A 15,569-nucleotide genomic window follows, 5' to 3' on the forward strand; every position below is an offset into this window, starting at 1 on the left:
GTGTGGGCAGTATATTGCCTTTCGAGACCAACCAACGAGCAAGCAATAGTGCTACTCAACTGCTCATGGAGCTGAGTGAAGGGCTGCCTACATAAGTGATCTCGGAAGGTTTCCACATTTGCTCTGTATATGATGCTTATTTTTGTCTCAAATATCTATTTATTGTTATGGACAATAATAAAATTTAGAAGTGAGGATAAGACACTTCAAGCTTGAATATTATCTTTTAATCTAACATCACAAGATAAAGCATAGTTATAGGCTTGAAGCCATATAATTCAAAATTGACAGTGATAGCACTGAAGTTTGTGCTTGAACTCCTCGGACTGTGTTCTATTGCAAACTTGACTTGCAGCGCATACATGTAGAGACAAGGGGACAAAAAGAATGACGAAGACAAGCTCTCTATAACATGTTCTATTACTATATACCTGTAGTAGATCTGTGCACAGAATCGTGAAGGTGTCAATATAGAAATCAAAAGCATAATTTTAATGCGCAAGCATTATATCCCTTCGTGATTTATTTACCTGTGCATGAATAAATAGTTGTATCCCAGTATAAAATACACAACAGCCCCATTACGCTAAGGTCTGTGTGACCGAAAGATGGTGCCAAAAATGGCCGATGGCGCAGAGTAAAAGCTGTCAGAAAATGCTCAAGTTGACATCAAATTTCTCAAGGAGGTTCTTGTTAACTAAGTAAATTCATGGTTTTGTAAAATAAATAGATTGGCACAATTCGGTTTGGGTGGCAATCGATCCCAAGTCTCCGTGATGCGAGACGAGCTCACTTTCCGACGCCACGGAGGCACCGCGTGCGTCATTGCACACGTCACGTCGCAGCCATCTGGCTGACTGAAGGTGTGGGCTAGCGCGTGCGTCATTGGGCACGTGACGACACAGCCACTGGGGAGGAGGTGGCGCCACTTGACAAGTGTGTGGCGACGCCATACTCGCGGTAGGCTAGCCGTCGCGGCGTGCGTTCTACTTGAGCATCCCGGCTTGTTTCCGAATGTCTTCTAAACGACCACTTAACCCTGAAAAGTTGGAAGAACGGAGGCGACGCCATGCAGCAGTTCAACGCCGCTGGTACGCCGCGAGAACGGGTGCTGAACGGGAGCGCCTGCTCGAGCGAAAGCGTGAAGCAGAACGCCGTCGTTACAGCTCTTTGGATGAAGAACAACTTGCTCAACGGAAACAAAGGAGACGCGAAAAAGATCTAGCACGCATCTACAGCACACTATATCTACTACACGCAGGAACGCGCGTCGAAGTGGCTGAAGCGGTTCATCAATCTGACAACGTGAGTATATGTTTTACCTACGCCCACTTGTTAAAAAATTCGGCAGACGCACCTAGAACGGTTTATGTGGGAATGCGAAAGAAAGTCCCTTTGGTGAAACCTAGTGAGCCCGTTGGCTGCGACGTGACATGTGCAATGACGCACCGCAAGGTCACCGTACGTGCACTAGGTAGACTATGCACAGCTTTAGTCAGCCAGAACCATGAAGCTGCGGTGACGTCGGGGAAGCGTGCTTGTCTCACACCGCGGAAGACCGGGTTCGAATCCAATTGAACATACCCTAAATTTTCTTTTCAAAGCTGATAATTTACTTTGTTTACAATAACCACCCTGAGCAATGTGACGTCAAGCCTAGTCTTTGCGCCGTCGGTCATTTTTGGTACCGTCGCACGGTCACCCTGCCGGATTGCCCATTAATGGGGCAATCATTATCAGTTAATTGGTCCTAATGGGGCATATAATGATTTCGCAGTAACGAAAAAAAAAAAGAGAAAGAAACCTCAGCAGCTACATCGGGTGTCTTCCATCGCTATGCGGACTCGAATAGCATCCTTAGCAGCACTGAGAACGCTCTAGAGCAGCGATTTCAGCGCACAAGTGTTATCAAGAGCCGAGATGAATTAAACTAAACTGGGATTTGACTTTGTACCGAGCAAAGGGAAACGGAAGACGATACATTATTTCATACAAGAGCCAGGTGCGCTTAACGTCAGTGACGCACATAGCGCTCGCTCCTCCCTTGGCGGATGTGGTCAGGTTATCGGAGCCGTGCACTGTTAAACACTTTTGGGAATCTAGCGTGTACGTGAGGTCGCGTGCTCTACAAAACAGCTAGGAGCATCACTCTGCCGCGATACCTGCTTGCTTGCTTGCTCCTCACTTGTGGCGCGTACCTCCCACTACGGGGGTCAAAACTGCGGGTCAGAAAATTTGGTTGTAGAAGTTCATATTGGTTTTTCTTTTTTTATATATATATCTAGGTAGGACATTAGGCAATATAATAGCGAGCGAGGGCTTGGTGGCGCAAACCACCGCTACGTTCCAAAGGGGACGCTGATAACAACCACCCATCGGGGGATTGACCAAGGTCAGAAAATCTTATGACCGAGGTTATACTAATAGTATAATAATAGTATAACCTTGGGTTTGACTAAGAAGCCTGCCGTAAAAGGGAAGGGGAGATATGTCGCTCTCCAGTGCTGTTTCCCGCCAAAAGTTCTCGCCAGCACAGCCAGAAACCCGGCCCAAGGAGGTGCGTACTCCTCGAAGAGGGAGCGAAGCGGAAGTGCATAGAGTGTACATATAACCACAGAACACCTACAAATCACACCCTTTCAATGTACAATAAGTTCGATTTCATCTCAATGTCGCTGCTGCTAGCAGCGCCGCCTGCAAATATCCTCCCTCTCGCCCATCTCTAGAAGGCGTTGGTAGAGGAGAGATGTTCCCGTGGTGTACCATAGAATAAAGAACCAACTCTGTCAGCGTGCGATCATATGGTGGGATGGCATAAGTGTTCTCCGCAGCCAGCTCTGCTGCTAAATGCGCTGTGAATCTTTCAGAATGCCAAATGTGTGTTGTGCTGTGAAAGGGTGCCAGCGTCATCGAGAGAGCAACGAGGGCGTCTACTTCCACACTCTGCCTCCGAGCGCCTCTCGAAAAAGGAAATGGGAAAAAGCCATCGGCTGCACCTTGCCGTATTCTGCTCGCGTCTGCTCCGCTCACTTTCTTGCCTCGGACTATTTACTACATTACGGAAGCCAAAGGCTCCTACATAGACTCAAGTGCACGGCAGTGCCTTCTGTTGATCTGTGCATCTACGAAGACGTGGTAGGAATCGTTCGGTTTTTAGAGTAGTTACTGTCACATTAAACAACTTGAACTGAGTTAAGTGTGAGAGTATCTGCTACCGCTGCAGCAGCAGAGGGGATGCCGATTCAGCGGGAGCTCGCTGCATCAAATAGGCGCGTATTTGTGAACCTACGGCAGTGGTAAATATAATTCCGAACCGATCGGCCATTTGGCGCGAAATCGTCTCTGTCGGCAAACGTGGATTGGCGCTCGTGTAGAAGTTTGACGGATGTCGCCTGTGAATTCCGAGTATTTCCTAGCGAGGCCATATTATAGAAAGATAATTTTTGTGTTCGCTGCAGTCTAGAAAACGTGCCGCTTAATTCGTGGAGCTGTCAAGTGCTGCTGTTGTGCGTATGTTCGCTGTTGCATTCTCGGAAACTTGGAACGTTTGTCCTAACAAGTTCAGAGATATTGGTGCAGCACTTGTGTAGCATGGGAGGATACCTAGATCATATGGCACAGAATTTCTGGGTTGCGCATAGGTCAACTTTGAATGTCATAGATGTGCATCATACGGCAACGTCCAGAAAAATAAATTTAAACATAAGCCTTCAGTGACCCTTGTTTGCAAGTGGTTCCATTGTGTTGTACCTTAGATGCCTCATTCAGAGAAATGTGTTCTGGGATGATATGGCCCTGCTACTGTCAGAAAAGGCTTGTTTCTGTAACAAAACTCAGGGATTTTGAATTAGTGTATGTTAGTGCACTATCAAGAGTGCTCAAGGACCTAGTGACCCCCACCTCAAAAAAAGATATAAGGGAACTGAATAAAATATGATCCTAAACAGAATTGTGAGCTGTTCCGGAAACAGATACATGAAACAATGACTGCTGTGGTGCATCAGGAGACTACTTCAAGATACAAGATTTCAGCCTGACAGTTCTTTGAATAATTGTCCCAATTGTTGCAGATACATGCAGTGAAACAAGAGCCACTGCAGAGCCCAACAACTTCTGCAGGCGAATCTGGCTACAGACCTGAAATATCACCCAAGGTGAGCTACACCAGTTGCCATTAGTATATAGAGCCAGTTCTCCTAAGGAATAGCGAATGTCACTCCACAAAATGCTATTGAATGAAGTCGAGAAAGTCAAAAGCCCATAACACACTTTCGCTAGAAAAGGATAGTAGTGGAAGAGAACATGTGCTCACTAATACAAAAATAAAACATGTCTTATGAGGTGCCTCCTGCCGTCTGCCGGGTGGACTACAGCTTGTGATGGGCGGCACGATCTGAGGTCTGGTGTGTGCTGAAAACATCCAGCAGACCGGCCTACCATGGCTTCGCGAGAAGATTTAACTTTGGCTGTTTGCAATGTCAATGTCGTTCTTGAGAGACACAGCCGAGTTCAAGAATCCACGTCCCCACAATTCTTAAATTATAAAATGCATATTGTATGAGTGCTGAAATTTTGATATATTCATCCAGCGTTGTGGCCCATTTTGTGCTGTTTCTGAAATTGACGTTGACCGACTTGCCCATTTGTCTATTGCTATAGCAGATATACATTTAATTTTTGTGTAGATAAGTGCATGTTTATTTTTGTGCTAGGAAGTTTCCTTGCCAGACTGTTTTTAATCAAACCCTCTACTACAGAAAAGGATGGTAGTTTCAACTGCACGTTGGTCCCTCCGTGCAGGCTGATATCGACAAGAAATCACGACATCGCTGTGCGGTTGTTGGTTGCACCAAGCCCACCAAGCCTCTACATCGGATGCCCCAAAACCCTGAGCTGCGGCGCAAGTGGCTGGAGATAATCGGCCTCCTTGAGTCGGAGACGCGAACCTTCCTATTCGTGTGCAAACGGCATTTTGCCGCCGATGCTTACACACTAAATCCAGATCTGCTGCAGGACATGGGCTTCACAACTAGGTACTACCTGCGGGCAGATGCAGTGCCGTCCCTGTTTCTTCCCAGCGATCTAGTAAGTGCAGAACATTCCTGAAGGACTTTTTTATTTCAATGGACATTTCCCACGAACCAGTTTGCCAAGCTAATGTCAGCCTAGTCATTTTTACAGTCTGCACATATGAGCACACATAGGTAGACGGGGCTCTTGTGATAAAACCGTATGCTGAAGACAATCCCTGACATGCGCAGCTTGCATCTTGATTTGAACCCTGACTGGTGCCACCATTTGCTGGGTAAATGTGCAGCGCAGAGAAGCGAACTTGTGAATTAGGAAAAGTCTATTGATTTCAGTTTTATTTACAAAGCTTGTCAAAATACAGATGTACATTACTATACAGGAGAAGGTCCCAAAGCAAAAGCTGCGTGTGGGACCTTCTGAGAAACGAATAAAGATGCATACAGAATCAGGTGAACCTCACAAGTAATATAATATTTATAGAAGTAAAGTAGGAGCAAGTAAGTGGCGAAATTTGTGCAAACGAAATACATTCCACGAAAAAAAAAAGAAATAACAGAGAAACTTGTAGTAGTAAGAGGAGGAAAAATGTATTTGCGCAGAAATATAATAGGCAACTGATAATAAATATTAAACAGCAATGTGAAAAGCACAAACCACATACAGAGAATTATTGCGTGAGTGAGAAGAGGTGCTTGCAAGGCTGCAGTGGTTGTATCACAAGGACTGGGGAAACAGTGCACTAGCCAGGAAAAATGCAAGTGCCGAGAATGTATCGGCATGTTTCTGCTGTGCATTTGCATGTGATATAAAGGTGCTTATGTCCACTCAGATTGAGGTGCACAGTAGAGAACCCGATAGGTTGAAATTAATTCGCATACATAAACACACTATGACATCTCTTATAAACCACAGTGCAGTTTCATGGCCTCAAACCTCGCAGTTTAGTCACATTAACATGGACCATATTGGGCAAATAGATCTGTTCTGGCTTGAGGTTGACTTGATCTCCTGCAAAAGCAACATCGAAGGATGGAAAAAGTTTAAAGGACACACTAAAAATTGACGCAAGTTTACAACTGCTTCCAAAAAATGAGCTGTGAAGTAGGTCCCTAATCCAGCTCGGTGACCCTTGAAGCCGACTTGTGCACCTGGCCAGTTTAGATAGTTGAAATAACTGCGCACACATGAAGGCAGTGTGTACAGCTGTGTTTATTGTTGCAGAAGCAAGAAGCACAGCAAGAAACACCACAGAGCCATACAACAGCTGAAACGCAGCCCCAGGTAAGTTATGCTTGGCAGCACACTTTTGAAGTACTGAATGAAGAGTTTTAGTTCATATATGTATTATATTTATGGAGTACAACTAAGACTTGTTATATTGAAGTCTTATCCAGCACGAAACTTCTTTCATTATATCCGATATTCATTATCAGCACACACGCTAATATCGGTGAAAAAATTCCAGAATGTTATGTTTAGTCCACTATATCCGGTAATTCATTATGTTCATGTTATGTCAAGGTTGTACTGTACAGGGTTAGCGAAGATGTAGACATGAGCAGGCACGTTCTTGGTGCCATCTTGTGGCACAGAATTCACCCAGAGATGAGGCACAACTGTTATTGCAGTGGTCAACAATGTTTTACTTAACGAAATTTCCATTAAAATCCAGTCCTTTCTTAATTTATTTTCAACAGAAATGGGAATGCAACAAAAATATTTCTGCCGTATCATAGTTAGTCAAAGTGTAACAAGGTGTCGCTGTCAGCATTGTTGCTGCCATCTACGTCTCCAGTAACCTGGAGTGCTGCTCCACAGACTGGCATGAAGCATGGAGGGTTAGTGAGCGCTTGTTAACAGGAAGTGCATAGGAACATTCAATATAGATAGCATGATGGTATGAAGCCGCATTCTGGTGAAGAAAAAGCATTAATGTGATAGGGCCGTGGCATGTTATCATGACACTTTTCTAGCTTGGCCCTGTCACCATCCATCTGCAATAACTTGACAAGCATGTCCTTGCAACGATGTACTTCAAAAGCTAAAGTAATGCCGTATACCATCTTGTGTTTGGCCTATCGTTTGTACAAGTGGTGCTGTAAGGCTTGTCTTTCTGCAACATATTTTTTTTTAGTATAACAAATGCTAAACTGATGCATGAGCCAAAGAAGAACTTTATATTAAACATTGTGTGCTTTCGTAAAGTTTTGCATTGTTCTGTCCACTGATATTGCAGTGTTGTTGCTTGATGACTCTTAGGTTCCTTTTCCGACTTCATGCCACGCTCACACCATCGGCTGTGTAGAAGGCAGAATGTTGGGCTTGTGTCAGCAAGCTAAACTTTTGATGATCAACACAAGAAAGGTAGAAAAAGAAGAGAGAAACAATGCTGTTGTTCTAGTTATTTAAAATTAAGCCAGGTAGCAAACAAACTTTCTCTCTGCGAGGTCACCTGTGAAATCCACCTGACAAGCAGATAGCCGTCTGAAAACAAGCCTTAGCAGTAGGAGTGTTTGTTGAAATAACGAAATTTTCTATTCAAATCAAATACAAGTTGTAAGAAACACGAGCTTCAAATATTGAATGAAATGCTGATTATTATTTCAACAACTGAAAGTACAAAAAAAAAATGCTTTTCTTCAACATATGCAATGCTACGTTGAAGTTCATTCACTTCAGTTCCTGATTCAGTCACAACCGTTCCTGATTGGTCTTCATAAGAAAGAAAACAGGCATTTGAGGTGGCCGGTGGACTATATGCAAGTGCCATATGCAACCAGCATGTGACTGCGGTTTAGACGAGCAAAGAACCCGAGTGTTTTAATAAATGATGCAGACTAAAAAAATGCTATCTGCTTAGAGGTTCAGCAAAAATAAAGCTGCAGCAACGCAAAACCTTCTTTTAAAGCTGTCGGGACAAAAACACTGTCGCTGTGTACATATTATTTGAGATGGAACAATCCGTTGTAAATATGAAAGGATAGCAAGAAATTGTGGTTGATTACAATGCCATCACATTGCACTGTGCTGAGATGCCCTAGCCCTGGCCAGAACGAGATTTCAATTCTCAAAAAACTTTCAAGAGGACACATAGAGGTGTGCAAGTAGTAATTTTTGTCAACAAACAAATCAAATAGTGCCAGCAGGGAACCAAAGTGAAATAAATGTGGTATGCTTTTAGAGTACTTCTTGAATAATGAATTGCCATTCATTCTCACCACTAAGATAAAATTATCTTCACATCCTAGTTATGTTCACTACGTTGGCAAGTTTCTGTCACTACATTGCGCATTATGAAAGTAGAGAAGTGGACAACACATTATGAAAGGTTGTCTATTAAATGCACAAATGGATCACTAGGAGCAAATATGCAGTTTATTCACTTACTTGGAACTCATTGGCAGCAGTGCAGCTGGAAAAGCATGTCTCCTTAAGCAATGTAGTGTGCTCCAATTAATAACTTGTTTTATGTGTACCATCGACACTGGGATGGAATTCATCACTGTTTTGCTCCAATTTTATGCTTGCTCACATGCGGTTAGTGGTTTGAAATATTCGAAAACTATTCATATTTATGAATAGCAACTATTTGATCTGAAAACTGAATAGAATAAGGCAATAAGGCAACCGAATTGAATAGGCGGTACTTTCAAAATAAATGTCACATGGGCCCTCGCCTCCTATTTGGAAAAATGCAGGGGAGCAGCGTTGTTCGCAGGCGCCGATCGAGGCAATGGGAAGGAGTCTCCACTACGGGTAGAGTAGCTAACCTCCTTGCACCATCCTCTTGCAACATATTGTTTGCTTCTATCCTAACTATCACTGAACAGTTCTCAAGAATTCTTAGTGTTAGAACGCTCCCTTACAACCTCTGCTGTACCACCAAAATTTCTGGTTGGACCTGATGAGGGGCCCATTAATGGGGAGCACATACTGTATGCGATAGCACTACATATTTGTAGCTGAAGCTTCAACCCGTGGATGACTCTGCAGGCTCCACTGCGGCAGTATGGCCGTATTCGTCCGAGAGGCACTATGAGCACACAAACTGCCCCTTATCAACGTACAATTCGTGCACAGGCATCTCCACTGGCTAAGGGAAAAGATGCCGGTAAGTTCGTCTGCATTTCGACAATCACAATGCTTGCTTTTAGCATGAAATTTAAATTGGTGATTAAGCCTTCTTCATTTTCCTGCTAACTTTTTCTTCTTTCAATAAATGATTGAAAAAACAGTTCAACCACTTAAAGAGACCGGTCAAGTTGGAAAAAAAGTATATAATTAATTAGTAGTTACAAATGGAACTGAAACAATTGATAGCAGTGAAAACATGAAGGAAACATTCGGAAGGTGTAATGAGTGGTTAAATGAGAACATTGTGAATATTGTTCAGGAGCAGCAATATGACAGTATGTATATTTCAGAGCAGGTGGGTGTAGCTGATACTCTAATGAAAAAAAATTAAATTCTGGGGCTTTATATGTCAGAACCACAATGTGATTATTAGGCTCACCGTTGTGGGGTACTCTGGAATAATTTTAACCACCTGGGCTCCTTTAAAGGGACTGACAACCGATTTTTAAAGACCCAGTTTTTTATGGCACAACAAAAAGCTTGCCCTCGATGTTGTTTGCACCTGCAGCAGTTACTTCACAAGTACCTATATTTTGACCTCTTCAACCATTTTTGAAATAAAATACTGTTACTATAAGCTTGTGTTGTTGTACCGACCTTTCTCATATTTGCACTGGTTTTTTGCTGAAGCGCACGCAATGTGATAGCTGGCTGGCCCCCAGCGTCATTATTTTGTCAATAGACGAGCCAAGCCAACTCATCAAAAACGTAGCCGAAGGCAGCGCCACTTTTCTGCTCGCTACAAACGAAGGCTTATCTGCACATCTTTAAGTAATAAAAAAACCTTGTAATAGAAAAAAAAGTGTACTTGTTCCAATATTAATAAAAGAAGGCTAGGAACCACATTTACCAGTAGAAGTAGTAGTAATCTAAACTTTATGTTGGTGGGCTTTGGGTGGTAGGCGGGTCCCTCACTACTTCAGGGCTCCACTGGTCTCTGCAGTTCGCTGGGCTTGATCGAGAAGAGCACTCTGGCTCTCTAGATCATTGCTAGCGAGCCAAAATTCCCACTGCCTGTTACTCAGCACTTGCGCCGCATGGGGCGAAATGGAACTTCGAGGATGTCGTGCGGGTGGATCAGGGGTTTCTCGAAAGGCCCGACCGGGAAGTTGGTCAGGCGATAGGTCACTTAAAGCATCTTCATGTTTTTGTAGGATGGGGTGCCAAAGGTAATAATTCGTGACTGTTAGTGAAGAATTAAAAATGTACATCCATGTTTAATGATGAAAACAGGGCTTGTATTAGCCATTACAATAGGCAATCTTTTCATCAGCGGGATCTCTATTCATGTTCTTGAGTAGTTGTCTGTACCTTTAAAGGGGCCCTGTACCACTTTTTACTGACGCGAAGAAATGCATTTGAAGTTAAAATAACCTATTTCAAAAATACTTTGCTGCAAGAAGTACTTGAATACATTCAGCAGAAGCAGAGTTATTGTCAATCACACGCTCTTTGCTGTGCTTTCGCTCATTCTTCAATGCCTTCCACTGCAAAGGGTATGGTGGAGCAGGGCGTGCCCACAGTGCTTCGCATTCTAAATGTCACCGTGGCGCGTAGTTTGAATTTCCGATTTTGGTGCCTGCGACGCATGAAACGTAAGCCAAACGTGGTTGTGCTCAGTCAGCCGCAATGCGATTAGCCAGTGGACTCATGGCGGCACCCCGCGCCGGTCACGGTATCTATGCTACGTAGCAGACAGCAACTACCCATAGCAGCCGCGTGTGGGAATCCGCTTTGTTACGAAATAAAGCGTCCATTAGAGACTGAATAGCAGGCTTCAATTGAAGAGAGAGCGTATGAGTGAAAGGTGACTTTGTGCTCCGCTTGTGAGCTCCACACACCGCGTACAACAGCAAAACTTGGCCGAGACGTTCACAGCAGCGTATGCTACCCATGGACCATGTTATCTCACCAAGCCCTAGGGGTGGTTCAGGACCCCTATAAGGTTCACCTAAATCCAAGTACATTGATGTTTTTGTATTTCGCCTCTCATCAAGAATGTGGCCGCCACGGCTGAGGTCAAACTCATGACCTCAAACTTAGTAGCGCAGAGCCATGGCCATGGGCCTACCGTGGCGAGTAGCTGATATTCTAGCCAAGATTAGGAGTTCTTCACGAAGTACCTCATTACAAATACCTGGGCCTCTGGATAACAAGTAACTTAGACTGGACTAAACACGTTGATTATGTCGTAAGAAATGCAAACTGTAAGTTGTTCTTTTTACGAAGAGCTTTAAAATTTACCACTCGTGATGTCCGCATGACCGCATATAAAGCGCTTATTCTCCCATCATTAGATTATGCAGCCATAATCTGGGACCCCTTCACTAGGACTAATATTAACAAGATTGAAAGCGTACAGAAAAAGGGTGTGCGATTCATATATAACAGCTTTGGACGTTCTTCTGTTTCTGCCCTTTTAACCAGAGCAAACTTGCCACAAATAACGCAAAGAAACCGGTCATCTAGGCTAAAATTTATGTATCAGATTGTAAAGGGGCACTATAAATTAGACACTTCAGACGTAATAACCTTTTCATCCGGGTATGCCACTAGACAAAGACACCAATTAACAATTGCTCCGTTTCGCACACGTAACAACTCCTTTAAATACTCTTTCTTTCCGCGGACAATAACTGAATGGAACCAGCTTACTAACACCCAAGTTCAACAGCCTTCACTTACCTTGTTTACAGCGTGTCTAACTTAGTAGTTACCGTATGCCTTCTATTTCAGTTTATATTAGTTTATTTACTCTTATGTATCTATGTATTTGTCGGTTGCCTTTTTTTTTTTTTGTAATCTTTTCAACATTTGTACCCTCCTGCCAAAATCCCCAAAGTGGGATTGCAGTATCAATAAATAAATAAATAAATAAAATAAATTGGAGTTGGGCAGGCCATGTAGTGCTGGTCTGCTAGAGTAACAAAATGAATGTAGGGGAAATGCAGTCAAGGGTGTCAGACGATCAGGTAGTGTGGTGAGATTAGGAGATTAACAACCTTAAGATGGACTTGCCTAGAGTGAACCAGGTGTAGCTGTAGATCACTGGAAAAAGGCTTCTTCCCCTCAAGTGATGATAATGACTGTAAAAGTTATAAAACTGACTGAAAAGGTAAACATCAGGCAAAACTCTGCCTATTTTGGAAAAACTAACTGGATTAAAGCTCATAGACCTCCAACCAAGATTTTATTAAATGCCCTATGTTTCGTAGCCGGTCCTCCAGATACTTTTTCAGGGATGAGATGGTGAAAGGTGCAGTAATGCTTATAAGTTTTGTGTGACCTGGCTCAGACCTGGCGTGCCAGATTTATAGTTATGCTCCAGAATAACAAATTTACTGTTGTTGTCGAGAGCAGCTCATGCAGGGCTCTAAACACAAAACACTTCTGCAGACATGCAGGCGGACCTCGACTTCGGCATCTCAGCGGGGACACAGACCGATGACCTGGCAGTGTCCACATGTACGACACAGAACATCGAGCAAAATGCTGCATCTCCATCGGTACTCATTTACACTTCCAATAATCTTATCTATCAATATCTGTTTCATTCCAGAAGGAAATGGCGAGGTCGCACATCTTGACACCCCAACATATGCACTACCTTTGCAGGATCAAGCGTGCGACTGCAGCTGCCATCGAGTGTGCCACTGTAGTTGCCGGCAAAGTGCAGTGAACTCGATAGCCATACAAACTACCACAATTGGGAGCGTGATCTGCCTGTGGACATCACGATAAAGTCTTGTAAGTGACATTGGTAAGTGTCATACTAGCACTTGTGATGCTGTTGACCATATGAAAATTGAGTGTCTTTATTCCACTTCATAAGAAGCCAACAAACACTGACACCAAGGACAACATAGGGGAAATTGCTTGCGCTTAATAAATGAAATAAAGAAACATTAAATTAACGGAAATGAAAGTGGATGAAAAAAACTACTTGCCGCAGGTGGGGAACTATCTCACAGCCTTCGCTTTTCGCGTGCGATGCTCTACCAATTGAGCTACTGCGGCGCCGTTTCCCCATCCACTTTCTTAGGTATTTATGTTTTCCTAGTAGAACCCTGGGATTGTGAGCCAGCGCCACCACTGACAGACCTTGAGGGCGGATGTAGAACATCCTTTCTGCCGCAGGTGTTACGAGAATGTGATCTTTTTGGGTGAAGGCAACCGGCCAATAAACCCACACATGCTACCTGAAGGCATCAATGTTGCTGGATTCGAGACCATTGTTATGTAATAAACAAGAAGAAAGAGGATTAACCAAGGGGCCCAATTTTTTTATTAGTCATATCATAAGAAGCCAGCAGACACAAAGGACAACATATGAGAAATTGCTTGTGCTTAATAAATGAAATAAAAAAAACAATAATTTAATGGAAATGAAAATTAATGAAAAAACAACTTGCCGCAGGTGGGGAATTCCACTTGTAGCATAGCTTTCCTCATGTTGGCACTTGACCTGTTTGTGTCTCTTGATCTCCATTAATTTTTTTTTGCACATTAATAATTATACCAGTTTATTCCACTATCGGACTAGGAATGGAACCACTCGAAGGAATGCTAAAGACTAATGTTATGTTGGATAGAGGTGATGCCAAGATGTCCCGTGTGTCACTTTACCTGAGAACAGAGCTTTCTTAAATGAGAAAATGATGTTAACATAAGACACAATTGATGCAGCCATTGTGAAAATAGGGAGCCTGTTCACATGACAATATCTTCTGTGCCATTTATAATTGGTAACTACAGTGCATCCTTATGCAAGGGGCACACTTTCTTCCTAAATTTACAATAGCATACTTGAGTAAAGCACATACTTGAGTGAAGAATGATGTGTATCTGCCTTGGGAAATCCACAGTTGCCGCCATATGTGACAACCTCGGGAATTGTTTATTTTATTTTTCTTGGATAAAACAAAGCACTGTTACTACGAGTTCACTTTCCAGCGAACTCATAGTCACCGAGCTGGAGCAGTGCTGTAGTCTGCTTCTCTGTCCTTGGGTGCAACCTTGTACATCGCACTTAAATTTGTGTGATGGAAAAGCTACTGGGGCTTTCACACAAAACATTAACAAAATGTTACATTCTATAGTGTCCATATACGTTTTAGATAGCATGCGAGCAACAGAAGCTTATAAACATAAGCATATACTTATGTTAAGTTATGTGAAGGCACATTCAAAATGTTCAACAGACGACATAAGCAAAGTGAGGGGACAACCTAGTGTTTGTGTGTCCGAAGGGGGTACTTACTAGTCGTGTTACAGCCAGCGCTCTGTGTTGAAACACTTTTTTACAAGTTGCATTTTCTGTGCAATAACTACAAGAACTGTCGCTTATGTGCAGGTAGACTTCAGTGTCAACAGACTTATGTCTGTGGTGGCATGGACCACTGCCTGTTCTGTGGTATTGCCCGTGACAAGGAGTGCCAAGTCATTCTCTGGCAGTATGACTAGTTCCAGAGACTTGATTCGTCAATTCAAGTGGCACCAAACAACCAAGTGCAGCTTGAGGAAGAGGTGCCAACAGAATGCAGATGCGATCAAAAGTGCGGTTCAACAAAGGGGCAAAGTCATCAGCCTTCTTTCTGTACCTTTGATGCCAAGCTTCTGTACTAGCATTATCCTATGGCACTCTCACCAGCTGCGACTGATAGCACAGAAAAATTTTCATCTGACCAAAGATGATCAAGTTCATTCTTTGGCTACTACTCATGGTAACTTGTGAGAAAATGTTTCTCATATATCATCCTGCTTTTCACCTTTGAAGTTTAACAGCAGAGATGAAAAGCAAAGGCATGCAATAAACCATGTGTCATTTCCTGAAATTATTCTTGTCTGACAAACGTCATGCTGTGAATAGAGGTGGTCCCTTACAGTAAGAGGTCTTTTAAGCACGAAATTGCCTACAGGTGAGGTCAGCTGCACTTCAATGAAGCTTTTGCAAACTCTTTCAGTCCTAACCTGATGCTTGTCCATAAAATAGTTGTCGATAGAGAAATGAGAGGCACTTGATTGCTGGTTGAGCCAAGAATGGAACATGCAGCCTATTGTCTCTGAGACCAAGCCTTGACCCTATCAACAGCTGTATGTGCATGTTGTAGTTAATGCTGCTAGTAGATTGCATTGTGCACACTGGTGAAAGTAGGGGCACATATGTATTGTCAGAAACAGCAAGTGGATGAAGTGGAAGGTATCAATAGCCACTAAGCTGCACTGAGGAGGACAGTGGTGGAGATGGCCAAAGCAGCTGGAAGCATACCTAGGCCAACCCAGGTAACATAATGCAATTTTTTTTTTGTCGCACTTTGCCTGTGGTCTGAGCAGCCCTCCACCTGCGTTATCTACCAGATCAACTGAACAGTGGAAGTGAATGTGACACAGAATCCAGCAGAAGG

The 15,569-nt window shown here is 43.2% G+C and overlaps 1 protein-coding gene across 10 annotated transcripts; it reads left to right on the top strand.

Annotated features, from left to right (window-relative positions):
- The first annotated feature begins 897 nt into the window (after window positions 1-897).
- LOC142560382 (uncharacterized) lies at window positions 898-15,569 on the top strand. Of its 10 annotated transcripts, none has more exons than XM_075672439.1 (8): window positions 904-1,305; window positions 4,071-4,154; window positions 4,801-5,085; window positions 6,253-6,312; window positions 9,025-9,142; window positions 12,562-12,671; window positions 12,781-12,912; window positions 14,523-15,548. In XM_075672439.1, exons 1-7 carry the CDS (start codon window positions 1,015-1,017, stop codon window positions 12,904-12,906), a joined length of 1,074 nt encoding a protein of 357 aa, XP_075528554.1. In that variant the 5' UTR covers window positions 904-1,014; the 3' UTR covers window positions 12,907-12,912; window positions 14,523-15,548. The 10 variants fall into 10 exon arrangements, 6 of the variants coding, with proteins under 6 accessions (XP_075528554.1, XP_075528553.1, XP_075528552.1 ...); XM_075672438.1 differs by having other exon boundaries at window positions 905-1,305; window positions 12,781-12,925; XM_075672437.1 differs by having other exon boundaries at window positions 905-1,305; window positions 14,519-15,545.

Source organism: Dermacentor variabilis, chromosome 10, assembly GCF_050947875.1.
Source record: "Dermacentor variabilis isolate Ectoservices chromosome 10, ASM5094787v1, whole genome shotgun sequence".
NCBI classification, from domain to species: Eukaryota; Metazoa; Arthropoda; class Arachnida; order Ixodida; family Ixodidae; genus Dermacentor; species Dermacentor variabilis.

Coding starts and splice junctions, on each gene's coding strand:
- LOC142560382 (XM_075672439.1), top strand. CDS start 1,015: ATGTCTTCTAAACGACCACTTAACCCTGAAAAGTTGGAAGAACGGAGG. Junction 4,155..4,800: donor GACCTGAAATATCACCCAAG/GTGAGCTACACC, acceptor CCCTCCGTGCAG/GCTGATATCGACAAGAAATC. Junction 9,143..12,561: donor GGCTAAGGGAAAAGATGCCG/GTAAGTTCGTCT, acceptor ACACTTCTGCAG/ACATGCAGGCGGACCTCGAC.